At 40.6% G+C, this 20,902-nt stretch overlaps 1 protein-coding gene across 1 annotated transcript in view; it reads left to right on the top strand.

Annotated features, from left to right (window-relative positions):
- The window catches only part of LOC148118628 (contactin-associated protein like 5-1-like), a 901,008-nt gene that overhangs the window by 762,614 nt on the left and 117,492 nt on the right, over nt 1-20,902 (top strand). Inside the window, exon 19 of the mRNA XM_087900698.1 lies at nt 15,370-15,594. Coding sequence (XP_087756824.1) covers nt 15,370-15,594 — 225 coding nt within the window. The remainder of the gene's footprint in view (nt 1-15,369; nt 15,595-20,902) is intronic.

Below are 20,902 nucleotides of genomic sequence, written 5' to 3'. Positions count from 1 at the left end.
CCCCTCCTGTGCTAATAATGCAGTGCACAATGTTTCCCCAGGAAAGACATTTAAGAAGACAAGTAGGTTAGGAACAAAGCTCCTCATGGCCGCCATGGCAATGGCCTGTTGGAGCTGACATAAGATCTGTCGATAGTGAGAGGATGAAGTATCTTGGGATGAGAGATTGAGGCCCTTTAGGAGTTCAACAATGGAGGCTACTCTTTGTGGAAATAGATAACTATGGTCTCATCCAATTTATTTCTTTTAATACCTTTTGGAGTTGAGGTAGGGTAAGGAATCCTCGATGTGTAATTGGGGAAACCAAATCAAGATGGATCCCACAATTTTAAAGGGAGGAATAGACTGAATTTTATCTGGAGCTACCTTGAAGTTATTATCCTTTACCTGTGAGTTCACTAAGGCCTGATGATGTAAGGCTTTCCAAAATAATGACATCATATAAATATAGAACAAAATATTGGGATGTTCAATAAGGAGGAAAAGATATGTAACATTAAATACTGACATATGAGTGGGCTGTTAGCCATCGCCGGAGGTAATATTGTCCATTTAAACCTCTGTTGTGGGCCCTGGAAGTTAGTTGAGAGCAATGAGTGAAGGAGGAGGGCCCATTTGTTCATCCTGGCTGCCCAGAACTGAAATAAGCACACAGAAACTGTATTCATTAAATCATTGCTTGGCCCATTAGCTCTAGCTTCTTATTGGCTAACTCATATTAATTTAATCCATCTCCATTAATCTGTGTATCGCCATGTGGCAGTGGCTTACCAGGTAAAATCCCTAGCGTCTGTCTCCTGTGGCTCCATGACGTCTCTCTGACACTGCCCTTCTTTCTCCCAGCATTCAGTTCAGTCCTTCCCGCCTACTAAATTCTGCACTATCAACAGGCCAAGGCAATTTCTTTATTCATTAATGGTAGTCACAGGACACAGAGGAGACTTCCACATCACCTCCCCTTTTCTGTTTAAATGAAAAAGGAAGGTTTTAACTTCAACCAGTGAGAATGCAAACTTCTTCATTTTATCTGGATGTAATAAGTTGGAGAAGAAGCAATCTTTAATATCAGCAATTGTTAGGTAATAAGTGTTAGCAACAGCAGATATCCAGGGGATATCTATGGATATAGATCTATGGTTGGTCTCAAATGGGATCATCCTCTCATGAGTTTTTCTTAAGTCATGTAAAATCTCCAGGAGCCATTAGCTTTTCTTATAACTAAAACAGGAATTCCAAGCACTCACAGATGGCTGGACATACCCCAATAACAGTTGTTTAAACAGGGCATCAAGTTGTTGTAACTTAAAAGAAGGTAGATGCCACTGCTCAACCCACATGGGGTCACCAGGTTCCCAGTGGACTTTTGGAACTGGGGAGTGCGCAGTGGCCGTTAGGATTGGGGGTACACCTGAGAACTAAGGTGGGCAGCTTGTCCCTATTTAAATTGTAACTCACATCTCTCAGTGTAAAAGACCTTATGGTCAGTGGTAATACACACCTCAGCATCCCTGAGGATATCTTGCACAAGGAGTTTGGTAATTAGGCCAGAGACCACCAAGGAATTCACCTTCCTGTGATTACCATCAGAATCAGTTCAGGGCAGCCAGTTGGTCATCTCCCATGATGCAGGTTGCCCACCCACACCAAGTACAGGTGTCCCTGGGAACCTCTTTTCTGATGACCATGAGATCGGCCCCAGTGTCTATAAGGAACCTAAAGGTTCTATCTCTTCTTGTTAGGGCCATCTTTGGTCTTAGTCCGGGTATCAAAGGTACTGTCCAATGTGCTTTGACTGCCCTTTTACCTTATTTAATGGGACTAGAGATGGCCCTTCGGAAAGTTTAAAGGCTTTCTCTAGAGACTGAACTCAGACCTTCAATCCCTGGTCCACTGGAATCCCTTTTTGTTCCAGGGGCATAAGGTGTGTGGCACATTAGCCGTGGCCAGAGATGGCAGACTGAATCTCAAAGCAGGATTTTGTTTAAGTTCCAAAGGGAGATTTTGTTTAGTCAGGTACACCGAACTTGGTTCCAAAGCAGGATTTTGTTTAGTAAAGAACTGCCCCATTTTTAATGGGGGTACACTCACCCACAGACCAATTGGCCCATCAGCAATTCTTCCATTTCTCACATGGGGCTCCAATGTGCTGGGTTCTCTGGCAGAAAGCTGGAACTGCAGGACTCTCCTGGGGGCTGAACAGGATGGTGAGTGTCTTACAACAGCCACCCTCTCCTCTTCCACTTGGCCACTGGGGAGAAATACACTCACCGAGTCAGGAATCTGTCAAAGCAGGATCTTGTTTAATGGTATCAAGCAGGGACTTATATAGGGTTGTGATAGGAGTGGAGAAGCTTGGGATGGGTTGAGGCGGAGTAAGGAACAAGGGCCAATAATATTCTGCCACACTTGGGGTGGCTGGGCTGAGGCAGGTCTAGGTTGTGTAGCCAGAGACAAGTCTCCAAACTCTAGCTAGGCTCAGGAAGTTACCCTAGGCATCACAGCAAGTTAGGCTCAGGAAATTGCACAACAACATGTATAACATTCTGAAAGAATTAAAATAAAATACATTTTACGCTAATTCAAAGACAAAGGTGCTCTCAGTTTTCACATGGGGAGAACTCTGCTAACACTCTCTGCGTGGTTGGAGCTCATTCATGGGTAGTTCAATCATTACAAAGAGCAAATGCAGATACAGGCCAGACCTGACACCAAAGCTTACAGTGTCCTGTAACCTCTGTGTCGAAATCTTCTGAGAGAGAGGGGAAAACTTGAACAAAGACCCTTCCTTCATCTCCCAAGGGATATCCAAATATCACCTAAAGGATCCTCTAGCTATAGCCTCACTATAACAATACCCTTTCCTGCAACATTTGTATCCATTCTCCTCTGCCAGTACTGACAAAACTTTTGCCTGCATTGGTAAAGTACCTTGTTTCTCATTTCAGTCCATCAGTTAAATAAACAACTGTGTCCTTCTTAGCTTTTATAGGGTCCTGCCTACTCTGTGACTTCTGATTTCTACCTCTTTGTTGAAATTAAGTGATCCCCTGCATAAGCAATGGATATAAGATGTTCTTAACCAAATATTTGTCTTTACAATTCCCCCTGGGAATTTGGAACTGGAAAGGAGAGTCATGTTCCAAGAGAGAACCCTGAACAAAGAGTGCTCCCTGCTGGTGTGCTTGTCCTGCTTTTTAGTGCAGTTTCATGTATGTCAGAGATGAGGTTTGTTATCACGTGGGACATCAAGGATGGAATTAAGGATGTGTGTTCATTTACCAGTCCTGGGCCAAATCACCCATTTCCTGTTCTTTATAGTGCTATAACAAGGAAGAAATATTCACCTGGACTTACAGTTTCAGACATTTCATCCCACAGTTCCTTGGCTCTGTTGCTTTTTGTCCTTGTTGACATGGATGTAACAGGCACATGTAGCAGAGAAAAATCCATCTCTTACAGCTTTTGTGATGCAGAAATGAGAGAGGGGTGTGGAGATCCCAGGATTCCCTTTCCAGTCATGCCATCAGTCTCTCAGCTGCCTTCCAGCAGGCTCTACCTTCTTTGGTTGCTTGTAAAGGCTTATTTTTATTTTGGGATTATTATGTACCTGTATGTCATGTGTGTGTGGGAGCCTAAGGAGACCAGATGAGAGAATCAGGGATTCCTTGGAACTGGGGATACAGGGTGTTGTTAGCTGCCTGACATGGGTGCCAAGAACCAAAGTAAGGTCCTGTGGAAGACGAAGAACACTGTGCCTCTGAGCCATCTCTCTAGCCTTGGTGATGCAAAAGTCAATCACGCTCCTTGCTGAGAATGTCTGATTTATCTGTTTTCCAGCTTTGCTTTAGGGCTTTTTTCATTTATGATTCTGATTTCATTTTGAATAAAAATATGGTAGAAATATCCTACCAGGAATGTAGCTTTCTGTGTGTGTATGTGTGTGTAACACATTTATTTATTGCTAGTCTTTTATTTATATACAATTCAAATCCAAATAAATCCCATCTGTTAAGGTGTATACTGTCCTGGTTTTTGTTGCTATTGCACATGCCCTTCCCTACCTAGTGTCAGATTCTTTTCTTTGTCAACCCCTTCAAATGCTCCTGGCCACCAGCAACCTTCTGCCACCCTGGAAGCCATTCCTCTTTCCGTCTCTGTGGATTTGCTAAGACTGAAACTCTCTTATAAAGGAACCCTAATACATATTTCTTCTTTGCGTCACCTTTCTTGCATTAGATAGTGTTGTCATTTCATTCACACCATGGCATTTTTTTTCTTTCCATTGCTAGTGTTTTGTGAATACTCCTAACTGTGCTTGCCAGTTTGTCAGTCAGTGGACACTAAACTTTCCCCACTTTCTGATGCTTCTCAGTATTACTACCCCTGAGACTCTGTGAATCTTTGGAAATGCCATGATTTATTTTTTTAATTTTGTGTCACTTTGTTGCATTTATTTATGTGAGTAAGTTAAACTCTTGGGGTTCGTATGTGCCATGTGGCCCTGTAGAAGTTAAGCAACTTTCAGAACTTGGTTTCTCTTCTATCTGTTTGTGACAACACAGTGAAGAAACCATCAGAACATGGTTTCTTGTCCTCCCCCTGTCAGTGATGACCCAGTGGAGAAATCACAGAAATGGCAGCTTCGTGGAGAGCATGCCTTTGTTGATTGTGGATATGAAAGAGAGAACAGACAGCAGCAACTAGAAGGAAAGAAAAAAAGAAAATAGGACTGGTCAGGGCTCCCTCCCCTGCAGGGGTTGAGGGCTGGCAAAGAAGAAGAAGAAAATAGAAGAGATAGACTAGCAAAAGAAGCAGGAGTGGGGGCCAGTAGGGGACCTCAGCTTTGTAATCTATAATAGCCTGGGAAGTAGCATAGTGGAAGAGGTGGGATGGCTCAGTGGGCCAGGATTCTAGTGTAGCATTTGAACTGTGCAACAGGTACATATTTTAGGTACCAGGGGAACATGGATGTTAGCCTTGGGCTTTGATAGGTAACCACAGATATGCGAAGGGAACTGGCCCTTTCTGGTAGGCAGAAACCCATTTCACAGGTTCCCGAGAAAAGGTGCCTGCAAGCTTTGATTGATATATCCACCAGAAATCCTCCTAGAGTTCAGCTTGAACTAAGCCTAGACTTTCATTTTGACCAACCCAATGGGCCTGCTGTTTTGGGGATACATGGGGTTTTCCCCTTTAGACCTAACATCGCTGTATAGCACTGGGTATAAAACTCAGGTCACTAAGATGGTGAGTGACCAAGTCACTTACCAGCTGAACCACCTTGCTAAGGGTGTTTTATTTCTTGAGGAACAACCCAATCACTTTTCAAAGTAGGTTGCAGATTTTCCATCCTTACCAGAAGTGCACAAAAGCTCTGGTATTTCTGTACTCTCACACACCTGTTATTGTATGTCAGTCTTATAACAGACAGCCTACTGCACGGGAAATGGTGTCACACTGTGCTTCTGGCTTGCTCATACCTAATGACTAGTCATCTTAAACACTGTTTTAAATCATTACCATTCATTTCTACATCTTTTTTTGAAAAACTGCATATTCAAATCTTTTGCAGATCTTTCTTCTGGTTGCCATTCATTTTCAATTTTTCTTTTTTTCTGACTATATGTCCCTTATAGAAAATTTGAAATTTATCTTCCCATTCTGTGAGTTTTCTTCTCACATTCTTCATTTTATCTTTGAAAGATAAAAAAGTTCCTACATTCTGATGGAACCTAATTTATCTTTCTTTTATTGATTCTACTTTTATTGTCATACATGAGAAACAATTGGTGGGTTTAGGAACAAAAAAATTTATATCTATGATTTCTTCAATGTATACTATAATTTTATCCCTTCTATTCAGGACCTTGTTACATTTTGAGTTAATGTTTATATTTAATGCAAGATTGGTCTTTATATGATTTTATTCTTTTTTTCTTCCAAGTTTATTAAATTATAAAAGTTTCCATTTCCGCCCCTCCTCCCAACGCCCTCCCACTCCCCCCACTCCTTTTCCTCCTCCCTCTCCATCCCTAAGAGCAGTCAGGGATTCCTGTCCTGTGGGAAGTTCAGATTCCTCCCCCCTCTCTCCAGGTCCAGGAAGGTGAGTATCCAAACAGACTGGATCCCAAAAATCCAGTATATGCAGAGGAAACAAGTCCCAGTGTCATTGTCAATGGCTTTTCAGAAAGACTCCAGGCCAGCCACATTCAGAGAATCCGGCCTCATTCAGAGAATCTGGTTGGATCACGTGCTCATTCAGTCCCAGTCCAACTGGCCTTGGTGAACTCTCCTTAGATCAGTCCCCTTGTATCAGTGGGTGATCGCATCCCTCACAGTCCTTATTGACTTTTTCATTTTCTTAGTCCTTCTGCTCCTCATTTGGACCTTGGGGGGCTCAGTCTGGTGCTTCAATGTGGGTCTCCATCTGTATCGCCATTCATCGTTGGATGAAGGTTCCCTCTGGTCTTGCCTTCTTTGCTCACGTTCTCTTTCCTTCTGCTTCTCGTTTGGACCTAGAAAGTTAAGTCCAGTGTTCCAATGTGGGTCTCTGTCTCTATCTCCATCCATCGCCAGATGAAGGTTCTATGGTGATAAGCAAAATATTCATCAGTATGGTTATGGGCCAAGACCGGGTCAGGCACCCTCTCCTCTGTCCAGAGAACAATCTGGGGATGTCTCCTTGGACCTAGGATCCAATTTATAATCAAGTCTCTTATAAACCCTAAAATGACTCCCTTAGTTGAGATATATTCTTCCCCGATTCCATATCCATCCTTCCGCCCTCCCCCCCCATCCCAGTCCCCTGAGCTTACCCCATTCCTCCCCTAAACCCTTCTCTCTAACCCTCTCCCCTTCCATCAACCCTCCCACCCCATGCACCCGAGGTTACCTGGGACTCTTGTCTATTTCCAATCTCCAGGAGGATAACTACATGATTTTCTTCAGGTTCACCTTCTTATTTAGCTTCTCTAGAATCACGAGTAATAGGCTCAATGACCTTTAGCTATGGCTAGAATCCACTTATGAGTGAATACATACCATATTCCTCTTTTGGGGTCTGGCTTACCTCACTCAGTAAAGCGTTTTCTATTTCCATCCATTTGCATGCAAAATTCAAGATGTCATTGTTTTTTACACTGAGTAAAACTCTAATGTATATATGTTCCACACTTTCTTTAACCATTCTTCTATGGAGGAGCACCTAGGTTGTTTCCAGGTTCTGGCTATTACAAATAGCGCTGCTATGAACATAGTTGAACAAATGCTTTTGTGGTATGATAGGACATCTGTTGGGTATATTCCCAAGAGTGAAATTGCTGGGTCTTGAGGGAGGCTGACTCCCAGTTTCCTGAGAAACCGCCACACTGATTTCCACAGTGGCTGCACAAGTTTGCATTCCCACCAACAATGGATGAGAGTTCCCCTCTCTCCACATCCTCTCCAACATAGGCTATAATTGGTATTTTTGACTTTAGCTAATCTGACTGGTGTAAAATGGTATCTCATAGTTGTTTTGATTTGCATTTCCCTGATCGCTAAGGATGTTGAGCATGACCTTAAGTATCTTTTGACCATTCGAAGTTCTTCTGTTGTGAATTCTCTGTTCAGATCAGCATCCCATTTTTTAATTGGGTTAATTAGAGTTTTAGTGTTTAGTTTCTTGAGTTCTTTGTGTATTTTGGAGATCAGGCCTTTATCTGATGAGGGGTTGGTGAAGATCTTCTCCTAGTCAGAAGGTAACCTTTTTGTCTTACTGACGGTGTCCTTTACTTTACAGAAGCTTCTCAATTTCAGGAGGTCCCATTTATTCATTGATTCTCTTATTGTCTGTGCTACTGGGGTTCTACCTAGGAAGTGGTCTCCTGTGCCTATGTCTTGTAGACTACTTCCCACTTTCTCTTCTAAGTGTTTCAATGTGGTCAGATTAATGTTGAGGTCTTTAATCCATTTGGACTTGATTTTTGTGCATGGTGATAGATATGGATCTACTTTCATTCTTCTACAGGTTGACATCCAGTTATGCCAGCACCATTTGTGAAAGATGCTTTCCTTCTTCCATTGCATACCTTTAGCCCCCTTGTCGAAAATCAAGTGTTCATAGGTTTGTGGGTTAATATCTGGATCTTCTATTTGATTCCATAGGTTGACTTCTCTGTTATTATGCCAGTTCCAAGCTGTTTTCAATACTGTAGCTGTGTAATAGAGTTTGAAGTCAGGGATGGTTATACCTCCAGAAGTTCCTTTATTATATAAGATTGTTTCGGCTATCCTGGGTTTTTTGCTTTTCCATATAAAATTAATTATTATTCTCTCAAGGTCTGTGAAGAAGTTTGATGGGATTTTGATGGGGATTGCATTGAATCTATAGATTGCTTTTGGTAGAATTGCCATCTTTACTATGTTGATCCTCCCAATCCAAGAGCAAGGGATATCTTTCCACTTTCTGGTATCCTCCTCAATTTCTTTCTTCAAAGACTTAAAGTTCTTGTCAAATAGGTCTTTCACTTCCTTGGTCAGAGTTATCCCAAGATATTTTATTCTACTTGTGGTTATCGTGAAAGGTGAAGTTTCTCTGATTTCCCTCCCTGCTTTTTTATCCTTTGTGTATAGGAGGGCTACTGATTTTTTGGAGTTGATCTTGTATCCTGCCACGCTACTAAAGGTGTTTATCAGCTGTAGGAGTTCTTTGGTAGAGTTTTTGGGGTCGCTCACGTATACTATCATATCGTCTGCAAATAACAAAGGTTTAACTTCATCCTTTGCAATTTGAATCCCCTTGATCCCCTTATGTTGTCTTATTGCTATTGCTAGAACTTCTAGCACTATATTGAAGAGGTAAAGAGAGAGTGGACAGCCTTGTCTTGTTCCTGATTTCAATGGAATGGCTTTGAGTTTCTCTCCGTTCAGTTTGATGTTAGCTGTCGGCTTGCTGTATATTGCTTTTTCAGCATCTAATGAGATGATCATATGGTTATTTTCTTTCAGTTTATTTATATGATGGATTACATTGATAGATTTGTGTATGTTGAACCAGCCCTGCATCTCTGGAATGAAGCCTACTTGATCATAATGGATAATTTTTCTAATGTGTTCTTGGAATCAGTTTGCCAGGATTTTGTTGAGAATTTTTGCGTCAATGTTTATGAGTGAGGTTGGCCTGTAATTCTCTTTCTTGGTTGTGTCTTTATGTGGTTTTGGTATCAGGATAACTGTGGCTTCGTAAAAAAAGTTTGGCAATGATTCTTCTGTTTCTATATTTTGAAATACCTTAAGGAGTATAGGTATCAGCTCTTCTTGGAAGTTCTGGTAGAATTCTGCATTGAAACAATCTGACCCTGGGCTTTTTTTGGTCAGGAGGTTTTTGATGACAGCTTCTAATTCTTTGCGACTAACAGGTCTATTTAGATTGTTCACCTGGTCTTAATTTAACTTTGGTAAAAGGTATTTATCTAAAAACCAATCCATTTCTTGTACATTTTCCAACTTTGTGGCATATAAACTTTCTTAGTAAGATCTAGTGATTCTCTGAATTTCCTCTGTGTCTGTGGTTATGTCCCCCTTTCCATTTCTGATCTTATTAATTTGAGTGTTCTCTCTCTGCTGTTTTATTAGTTTGGCTAGGGGTTTGTCGATCTTGTTGATTTTCTCCAAGAACCAGCTTTTTGTTTCATTGATTCTTTGGATTGTTTTCTGTGTTTCTATTTTGTTGATTTCAGCCCTCAGTTTGATTATTTCCGGTCTTCTACTCCTCCTGGGTAAATCAGCTTCTTTTTTTTCTAGAGCTTTCAAGTGTGCTGTTAAGTCTCCAATGTGTGCTTTCTCCATTTTCTTTAATTGGGCACTTAGTGCTATGAACTTTTCTCTTAGCACTGCTTTCATTGTGTCCCATAGGTTTGAGTATGTTGTGTCTTTATTTTCATTAAATTCAAGGAAGACTTTAATTTCTTTATTTCATCCTTGACCCAGGGATGATTCAGTAGTTGACTGTTTAACTTCCTTGCATTTGCAGGCTTTCTGGTGTTCAAATTGTTATTGAATTCTAACTTTATTCCGTGGTGATATGACAAGACACAGGTAGTTACTAATATTTTTTTGTATCTGTGGAAGTTTGCTTTGCTACCGAGTATGTGGTCAATTTTCGAGAAGGTTCCATGAGCTGCAGAGAAGAAGGTATATTCTTTTTTACTGGGTGGAATGTTCTATAGATATCTGTTAAATCCATTTGATTCATTACCTCTAGTAATTCTCTTATTTCTCTGTTGAGTTTCTGTTTGATTGACCTGTCCATTGGTGAGAGAGGTGTGTTGAAGTCTCCTACTATTAGTGTGTGTGGTTTGATGACTGCCCAGAGTTCTAAAAGTTTTTCTTTTACATAAGTGGGTGCTTTTATATTAGGGGCATAGATATTCAAGATTGAGACTTCCTCCTGATGAATTGTTCCTGTTATGAGTATGAAATGTCCATCTCCATCTCTTCTGATTGATTTTAGTTTGAAGTCAATTTTGTTAGATATTAGAATGGCCACACCCGCTTGTTTCTTAGGTCTGTTTGCTTGGAAAACCTTTTCCCAACCCTTTACTCTGAGTAGATGTCTATCTTTGTGGTTGAGGTGTGTTTCTTGTAAACAGCAGAATGTTGGATCCTGTTTTCGTATCCAATCTCTTAGTCTGTGCCTTTTTATATGTGAGTTGAGTCCATTAATACTAAGTGATATTAATGACCAGTGGGTTGTTGATTCCGGTTATTATTTTTTTTGTGTGTGTGTGTGTAGTAGAGTTTGTGTGTTTCTCTTCTTTGAGTTGTGGTTGTGAAGGGTCGCTAGATGTCTGGGTTATTGTAGGCAGTGATGGCAATGTTGGATTCCATGGGTTGCGATTTTCCTTCTATTACTTTCTGTAAGGCTGGATTTGTGGCTATGAATTGTTTAAATTTATTTTTATCCTGGAATATTTTGTTTTCTCTGTTGATAGTGAACGATAGCTTGGCTGGGTATAGTAGTCTGGGTTTGCATCCATGGCCTCTTAGTTTCTGCAGTACCTCTACCCAGGACCTTCTGGCTTTCATGGTTTCCATAGAGAAGTCCAGTGTAAGCCTGATAGGTTTACCTTTATAAGTTATTTGACCTTTTATCTTTGCAGCTCTTAATATTCTTTCTTTAATCTGTATGTTTTGTGTTTTGATTATTATATGGCGAGGGAATGTTTTTTTTTTGATCCAGTCTATTCAGTGTTCTGTATGCTTCTTGAACCTTCATAGGAATATTGTTCTTTAGATTGGGAAAGTTTTCTTCTATAATTTTGTTGAATATATTTTCTGGGCCTTTGATCTGCCGTTCTTCTCCTTCTTCAATCCCTATTATTCTTAGATTTGGTTTTTTTTTATTGTGTCCCAGATTTCTTGAATGTTTTGTGAAGAGAATTTGTTGGATTTGCTGTTTTCTTTGACCAGAGCGTTTATTTTCTCTATGGTATCTTCAGAATCTGAGATTCGTTCTTCAGTCTCTTGTATTCTACTGGTTATGCTTGATTCTGTAGTCTCCGTTCATTTACCTAGGTTTTCCATATCCAGCTGGATCTCGGTTTGTGTTTTCTTCATTGCCTGCATTTCCGTTTTCAATTCTTGAACTGTTTCCTTTACCTGTTTGATTGTTTTTTCTTGGTTTCTCAGGGTATCATTCATGGATTTGCTTATTTCTTCATAGTTTTTGTTATAATTCTCATCCGTTTCTATACTCATTTCTTCAAACTTTTTGTTATACTTCTCATCCAATTCTTTAAGGGAGTTATTCATGTCCTGTTTAAGGGAATCTTTTGCTTTCATAATGGCACTTTTTCCCACTTCTTCTGAATTAAGGTGTTCATGCCCTTCTATTGTAGGGTCGTTGGGATCTGTTGTTTTCATGTTGTTTTTCAGATTGTTGGACGAGGTTTTGCCTTGGCGTCTGCTCATCTCTTCTTTCAAATGCTGTCTATTGGATCTTCTGGTACTGGGTCAGGTTCCCTTGTTGGACAGGGACTTCACTGACAGAATGCCCACCTTTCCTCAGGTAGGCTATTGAAGCACAGGCACTCCCTCTTTCCGGGATGCACCTACAGCCCAGGCCCAGCACGCAAGGCAGCTGAGCTGGGGGAAATTCTATGGCCCCAGGGGGAAGGGAGAAATATAGGAATTTGTACCTGGATGGAAGCTGGGATGGCAGGCGGGAGAGCTTAGCAGGGTGGAGCCAGCACTGCAGGGTGACCTGGGAGACTATGGGGTCAGGGAAAGTCCGAGCTCCTCCTCGCCGGGCCCCTGCCCTGCCGCGGGCAAGAAGCACACTCATGATTTTATTCTTTACGTTGCCAAATTCCAATTAATTAATTAATTAATTAATTTATTAGATGTTCTCTCTATGTATCTATGTGTGTGTGTGAGAGAGAGAGAGAAAGAAAGAGAAAGAGATAGAGAGAGAGAGAGAGAGAGAGAGAGAGAGAGGAAAGAGGGAGAGAGAGAGAGAGAGAGAGAGAAAGAGAGAGAGAGAGAGAGAGAGATTACCAGCATGCCAGGGCACCTGTGATGCTAGAGCACAACTCTTATGGGCAGCTTCTTTCAGTCCACCACATGGCCTGAACTGAACTGACTGAACTCAGATCCTCTGGCTTGGTTGCAAACATCTTTATCCTCTCAGCCACCTTGGTAACCTTGACATGATTCTTTTTCCTGCTAATATCCATATACCTGGTCATGATTTATCCATGTGTACTTCTTTGCCTTCAGCTCTCTTCCATTGTTGACTGAATGATCAATTCTATCACTTGAATATTTTCATCACTAAAACTGCTAGATAATAAATTTGGAAATTGATTACAAATCTAGAAAGTTAAACCTAACTACACAGACAATCATTTAATAAACAAATGAACAAAAGTATTGCTTGCATTTGATATAGTGGATATGTGGCAATCATGGTGTATATTTTGTTTATGCCACACATTTCGTCCTATAAGTACTTCCTCCATATATCACAAATACTTGTAAGCATGAGTTTTAGCCATTACAATAGTTCCCATTGTAAGCACTATCTTCTCTTCTCTTACTTAATTCACCTGACACTGAATCTTTGCAGAAAGAATCTGGGTTCTGGTTCTTATTCACTTAACACTGTCCCTCTGAGACAGTAGTTAAGTATTTAATCTCAAAATTCCTTGATTTCTGCATTTATAATGTGTGCGAAATGCAGAGTTTTATAATAGGGATCATGTTTAACACTCAATGCATACTGCATACAGCATACAAATTCTCTCCAAATGCTTGCTCTTACTATTTTTGAAATGTTATACTATCAGAAGTTAAAATAATAATAAAAATAAAATTCACTGAATATGCTTTAGATTTTACTCATAAGTAATATGGGAAAACTAAACCCATTTCAGTACCTTTATCTCCTATCTTAAAACATAAGAAAATAATTGAGAAGCAGAATGTACAAATGTTGTTGAATTAGGCTTTATATTGAAACAAACAATGTCTAAGCATTAGGAATAATTAATACTAGTTTCGGGAAAAGAATGAGAACATTTTTGTGTGGCATGTCTAATTATACATGTTTTTCTATTTTTAACTTATTGTCCTAAGAAGAAGAAAAAAATCATAATCTATATGCCCATATATAATATGTGTTTCATATTATGAATCACATATACATTTGACTGTATACATAAACCTCAGGTAAAGGCTTTTATTTTTGTTAACTAGGAGATAGTAGCTCAAAATGCACCTGTTAAGTCCTTAAGGGAAACACCTGCATCAAGCAGATCATGGCCATATGTGTATGCCTCCTATTTCTAACATAAGAATCACTGCTATGACTTGCTTGATTTAAACCAAACATTCTTTCTGAACCTTGCCCAAATTGCACTGTAGTCCTGGTCTGGCAGACAGTATGCATAAACTTGTAGCATTAATTTGGTGGCACAACTACAGCAGAATTTTCACAAGGCGGAAAAGTGGCAAGGGCATTATGAAGTAAGTTCAAGTTTGCTTATGTTCTCAGTGTCCCACACATAGTCAGGGAATGTTGAGAAAGATTAGAAACTCTGCACCCTTCATTTGAGAGGGAAAGAAACCTATCATATCCATATTGACTCAAGCTTACCACAGAGTGTTCCAGTCAAACGTGTGCACACAGATCTATAATGTCTTACTACACAAGGCAACTTTTTTTCACACCTGCATATAAAAAGAAGAAAGTGAAATTTAGCTCAAGAGCAAGCTGGCCCTTGGCAGGATAAGTATTTCAATATTTCAGCATGTCAACTGACATATGGCCAACAATGTGAAATATTACTTAAGGGCAGCTGGGATGGGCTTAGGTTAAATTATCTTCTTTTTCTCTGTGTTTGTGTATTTGCAACAATATGTACTGGTGTGTGTGTGTGTGTACAGCATTGTGTACCGGTGTGTGTGTGTACTCATGCATGCATCAACACCTATTTGGAGTCCAGAGATCATTAATAAATGCCTTCCTCAGTTGCTCTTCATTTGATCTTCTGGGACAAGATTTCTTAACAAATCCGGCACTCACCAATTTCTAGACTAGTCAAGGAACACTGGGGTTCTTCCTGTCTGTACCTCCCCAGCTCTGGTGTTACATATACAAGCCACCACACCTATCTTTTTATGTAGGTGCTGGAGGTCGAAAATCACCTCCTGACAATTGTGTAGAAAACTCTGTACCAACTGAGCCATCTCCCTGGCTCTAGGTGACACTTTCTTGCAACATAGATATTCCGTAAGTCCAAACCCTGCTGGGCAATCCTACTCAGTGCTTTACAAATACTGTCTCACTAAACAACATGGTGACACAAAGAAAGGTTTAGTGTTCTGATCAACTTGCTTAGACACATCTGTAATTATAAACAACGGATGCAGAGGACTGGGCAAATGGCTCTGCCAGCAGCATGTCTGTCCCACAGGCATAAGAGTCTGAGTCTGGATACCCAGCACCACTGTAGGAAACAAGATAAAACCAGATGTTTCACTAGAGGACATGAGATAATAAGAGTCCTGAGCTCACTGGCCAGCCAGTCTAACCAGTCCACGGACGTTAGGTTCAGTGTCTCAATTAGAGAGTGACAGGGGAGGACATGTCTCCAGCATCAACCTGAATCCTCATCTGCACATGTGAACATACACACAAGAATGGATTTGATCTGCCTCAAAATTAGTAAGAAGCACAGTGTCTGATTTTTTTTAACACTGCTCACACAGTGCTTTGTGCAAGGAAACAATGAGCAGGCATTATAGCTACCTCAAGTAGCTTAATGACTACGTGTTTGAAACTATGTTCTCCTCTTCCTTTCTCTCTCTCTCTCTCTTTTTCTGCAGAGATTTCAGCTCTTTTTGATTCCGGCAGCTCGGTTATATACATGCTCCAAGAACCATACCCGGTGAAAAGGAACACAAGCCTGTCATCTTCAGCTATCTACGCAGATACAGCTCCGTCAAAGGAAACCATCACACTGAGCTTCGTGACAGCACAGTCCCCCAGCCTCCTGCTCTTCCTCAATTCCTCTTCTCATGACTTTCTGGCTCTCCTGCTCTGCAAAAATGGTGAGTTGGTGGCAGGAAGCCACAAGACCAGCCTTGCCGGAAGGCGCAGCTCCTGCTCAGCAGTACCATGCACAGCCTAGCAGCTGGGCAGCCTAGCAGCTGGGCAGCCTCAGCAGAACACTTCCTTCCACTAATTCCCATAATTCTCATCTTGGGACAATGTCAATTTGCCATCAAGCTCTCAAACTCATCAACTTTAATTTGTCTTGATTGTGTTGTGGTGACTCTTTATTATTCATTCTATGCTGGAATCCATTAAGTATAAAAGCTCATAGGGAGGTCTGAGTTTCAGAAGGGCAGTTTCCACATGTGTCTGTCATCTTTGCTGCCATGGTCTTCACTGTGGCCTGGCAAAGTATAACTACTGGTTGTGTTTATAGATGGGCATTGTCTAGGTTTTCCAGAAAAATGTGATGTGGGAGCCATATGCTGTGGCACAGAACCTCACTTCTGAGAATTTTATTTTCTCTTAGACACCAACTCTTTCTCCATAGTCACTGACTGTTGATCTGTGATATTTGCCACTCTGAAATGGCAAGGTTTAGAGAATTCTAATTAGTCAAAGAGTACTACTGATTTATAAATGGAATTTTGCTAATTTTTTCCATTCTGGCAACTATTGCAATTATTTATAAAGTATATGCCTCCTTCTAGGGCTTTGTCACGTACATAGATGCTCTCAAGTGTCTTTTGAAGGCTACAGTTTGTTGTTATTGTGCTTCTTCACTGTTGACATTCCCAGTGCAATAGAATTTGCAAAGGAACCTTCCCTTCTCAGTTCTCCAACTCTCTATAGCATCTAGCTGTCAAGATGCTCATGAGCTCATGATGATGATGTGAATTGAGCTCTGGAAAGAAGGGACCTTATGGATGCAAGAATGTTTAAAAAAGATAGAAATTGTGTCATGCAAGAAATATTGATGGTAACACATATGGCCACAGTTGAAAGTCAAGCTTTATTGTCACATGATTTCTTTTTAATCACACTATGCCAATAGAGCTGGCCAAGTACTCTCTGAAATCTGAATCCTACTGTGAATAGCAGTTGTTCGAACAAATGAGCCACTGAAACAAGCACATACTTCCCTATTACATGATCTCACACAGCACTGTCCTGTGGTTAGGAATGTGGTTCTATTCTGTGTATCACGACAGGATTCCAGACTTTTGATCAATTCATCTCAATCACAAAGCTAAGATCTAGGGTGGAGTGTGGTGTGGTGCAGCAGAAATGATACGTGTGGAAGGCAGCGTGAATGTGACCCTGTCTGCATCTCAGGTGCAAACTACATATTTTTTTGGTGTGGCTGTTTCTGTTTTGTTTTTGTTTTTGTTTTTTTTTGTGTGTGTGTGTGAGTTATCTTTCTTTTTCACAATGTACTATGTATGACGTGAATATAAAGAACTATTCATTTATTCATAATAATTTATAAAGAAACCTAGGGAATGTAGAGGACGAACCCAGCCTAAAGGTCAAAAATAATGATAGAGAGCCCATAAGATGATACAGATGTCATTTATTCTAAGACTAACATAGATGGAAAAAAGTAAAATATGAGTAGTCAAGAAAGAAGGGAGAGAAAGAGAAGAGAAGAATGGGGAGGAGGCGGAGGAAGAGGAAGAGCAAGCAGAGGAGTAAAGAGGAAGAAGGGAGGAGAAAGACAAAAAAGGAAGAGGAAGATAGGGAAGAAGAGGAGGTTTGATTAGGTTTTCAAGTCCAAGGGCCTTTTAATCACCTGCTTCTCACTAGACTTTTAAGATTATGTACAAAAATACGCCAACAGATCCAATCTTCAGCCTTGCCTTTTGAGTGTGTGAGGCTGTCTTTGGACCATGGGCATGGACAATCTGAGCAGGTACATATAGGAGAGACAGCTAATCCATGGAACGGCCAGAATGGTCTCCTAACAGTCAGCCAGTACTCTCCCTTCTAACATGTTTCCCTTTCTCCTGGTGTTTTTGGGCCACGGTAAGATGGGTATACAGACCCAATTGTCTCCGAAGTGTTTATAGAGTAGGCCTTTTCATGCCTACACAACTCACAGTGTACTTCTGACAACATAACCGCCAAGAATCCATGAAATGCACAGCAGGAATCACTACATCCAGTTATTCTAATGATGCCATATTGTGCTTAACTCTCCTAGTGTCTGGCTAGCCATTGACAATAATATTCTTACTGTGCCAGGTTTCTACAGTTCTAGAAACTTGAGGTACAAGGACATCAAATAACTTGTTCATCATAGCACGGAGTTTATTCTGAGATTTTTGGAGAGAGAAACCAATTGCACAGTTTTGAGGCTGATTTGAAGCAAGTTGACTTAAGTACTCACTAAAAAAAAATGGACTTTGGTCAGAATCACCCTGGCAAGAGTCACACTTTGCAGGGGCTTAAAAAGACATACCCCATAATGCATTGCATCTCCTATCAGGTCCAATCAGGGGCAGAACTACATCCTGATGTATTTTCTACCTGTGTACCTCCCATATACATGTGATCAAGTACATCTGGTGTAGTAGGTTTAAAAAAAAAAAAGAAACCTCTTGTTTAGAGAGGTAAAAACACAGGACATAATGTTTCCCCAAAATTACGACTTCTAGCATTTTAGGAAATTAGCTTGCCCTTGTGCATGTGGGGCTTACAGAAGAACCTTGGCTCTTACAACCACAAACAAACTTCAGCAAGGGGATGCAACCCCCCTTACTCTGCTCAATGCCATAGTATTTGGTTGTTTGGTTTATTCTTGTGGGAAACTTTCCCTGGAACTCTCAGGCTTGCTGCCCCAGCCCCTGAGTGGTAGGATTATAGATGTGTACCACCACACCTAGTAAGTCTGTTTTCTTAATTACGAGGGCTAGATGAAAAGTACTAATCCTTTAATCTTTGAAACATATTTTTTAAAATAATTGACATTTCTTTAGTAGGAAATTATTCTTGAATCCTCCCTGGAATATTCACTTGGATCTTCCTTTCAAGATGTTCTTAAAGTCTCTACTAAAGCTCACTTGACTGTGTAGATACTCACATTTAAAAGACTCCAATGAAATTCAGGAAACAGAGATGCATAGAGTCTAACTATTGGCTGTGTAGGTCTCAAGCAGATGTGAAAGCTCAGGTATGCAACATGGCTTTTCTGGCTAACAGAAGAGGCTCTTGATACAGAAAGCCCCTCTGTTAAAGATGTGGATCCCATCCTACAAGACAGTCATTGGTATTTCCAGGTTCTTGTAGCTGGAACAAAGAATTGGGCCAGAGACACAAGGATAGTGGTAGAAACAGACAGCTCATTAAGAAGAAGAAAGGCATTTCTGAGTAGGGCAGTAGGTTTGTGGGTTGGAACTGGCCTTAGGGCCATGTCCTTTTACAGGTTATTTGTACAACTATCTTCCTATTCCTAGCCCATTTTCTGTTTGATCACATGTTTTATTCAGTGGAAGGGTTTCTTTGCTAATGGACTTTTTATATGATAATTGATTCCCTTCCTCTTACTCCTGCCCTCCCACCGCACTTGTACCCCATGCAGTGGGTCGTCAGGTAGTGTAGAAGATGGTCAATTCAGCATCTGTGGGGCTTCCACGCATCTTCTTATCCCTCAAACACACAGCTAAGACATTATCCCCTAGTTTCCTTAATTCTCCTGGTGCTATCATTAGAATGACAAGTGTGAGAGACTGGAAACAAGCAACCCAGCACTGTCTCGAAATAAGACATATGAAAAGAGATAGATTCAGAAACTGCCCAAAATATGCAAAAACAAACCTAGACAGACTTGGAGTGATCTGATTTCTGTAGTAGTAGTCTAGCTAGAAAGAAGACGCTGACCAACATTAACAATAAACTTCAGAGCTTAGAAAGTATACCATTGAAACAAATACCTTCAGAGGCTTTAAGTTTCTTGCCATTAGAGGTCTTTTTATTTTTTTTAATTAATTAATTAATTAATTAATTTATTAAAAATTTCTACCTCCTCCCCATCTCCCCCTCCCTCTCCAGTCCTAAGAGCAGTCAGGGTTCTCTGCCTCGTGGGAAGTCCAAGGTCCTCCTCCTTTCATCCAGGTCTATGAAGGTGAGCATCCAGACAGACCAGGCTCCCGCATTAGAGGTCCTCAAATAACAATTACATGACATTTGCTGAGGACACTAGAGTAATTTGAGATAGGTGAGATACAAAACAACACCAGCAAGTGCTGACTTTCTTCCCCAGTCTTAGATTTGGAATTTTTTATTCCCACCTTGTATCATCTCCCATAGATATCTCTGTCTGTGACAGCTACATTTGTGAATTTTGAAGTGCTGATTGAGAAATTAAGCAGAATTCCTATCTTCAGCAGGTTCTGAGTTTATTTACAGCATTAAACCATTGACCTGATTAACAGTGGGCCGGAAACTAAGAACATTGTAATGAAATTTTGGTTTATTTAGTGAAAAATGTGCATCTGAGTCCAAAGCAGTGGTTCACTACTGGAAGTGGAGGCAGGAGAACTAACTTTAAGGACAACTTCAGCCATGTAGCATGTTCAAGACTGGCCTGGGCTACATGAAACCCTGTCTCAAAAAAAAAAAAAAGCAATAAGCGAATCAGTTCCTCTTTGGACATTAGAGGGGTGCTTACAAGGAAGGTAAGGAGAATGAAAGTTCAGCTGGTGAAGGTGTTTACCTATTGGGACACACTCACAGCTGTCCCTGGGCAGAAGCAACAGTCTTGTGTTAGAAAGATTCTTACCCTGTCTGGTTTTAAGGTACTTTTGGCTATCTAGTGGTGATGCTAAGACAGCCAGCTTAAAAGATGACCATTTGTTTTCTCAGTATGATGCAAACTCTAACACCAGCATGGTGGCTAAAAAGCCACAGTGTATAGTTAAAAGAATAAATCTTGTGAACAGTCCACAGAGTAGAATTCTCAGCTGGTAAATTGATTTTACATAGCTTGTCAGGCCAGATGTGGGAATATGCTTATGACTCAGAAGTACACTGTGAGCCTTGGCCTGGCAGCACTTAGATCTGGCAGGACTGCATGCGATTCTTCATTGTTATTCTTGTTAGTATCCATGTCTCCAGTTCTGGACCTACTCACCCTAAGCTGCTGCTGTTACTTTTAGTGAATAAAGGGCCTGGTGTTTAAATAAAGGAAATGATAGTAAATTCTGGAATGTAAATTCTCTCTCTCTCTCTCTCTCTCTCTCTCTCTCTCTCTCTCTCTCACACACACACACACACACACACACACACACACACACGACACACAGAATGGGGTAGATTTTGAGGTGGGAGAGTCCTTAGAAGACACTGTTTTTTTTTTTTCACGTT

The sequence above is a fragment of the Myodes glareolus genome, chromosome 22 (assembly GCF_982192425.1).
Source record: "Myodes glareolus chromosome 22, mMyoGla1.1, whole genome shotgun sequence".
Lineage (NCBI taxonomy): Eukaryota > Metazoa > Chordata > Mammalia > Rodentia > Cricetidae > Myodes > Myodes glareolus.
Note: the sequence above shows the minus strand (reverse complement) of the source record. Positions and strands in the feature narration are given on the sequence as shown.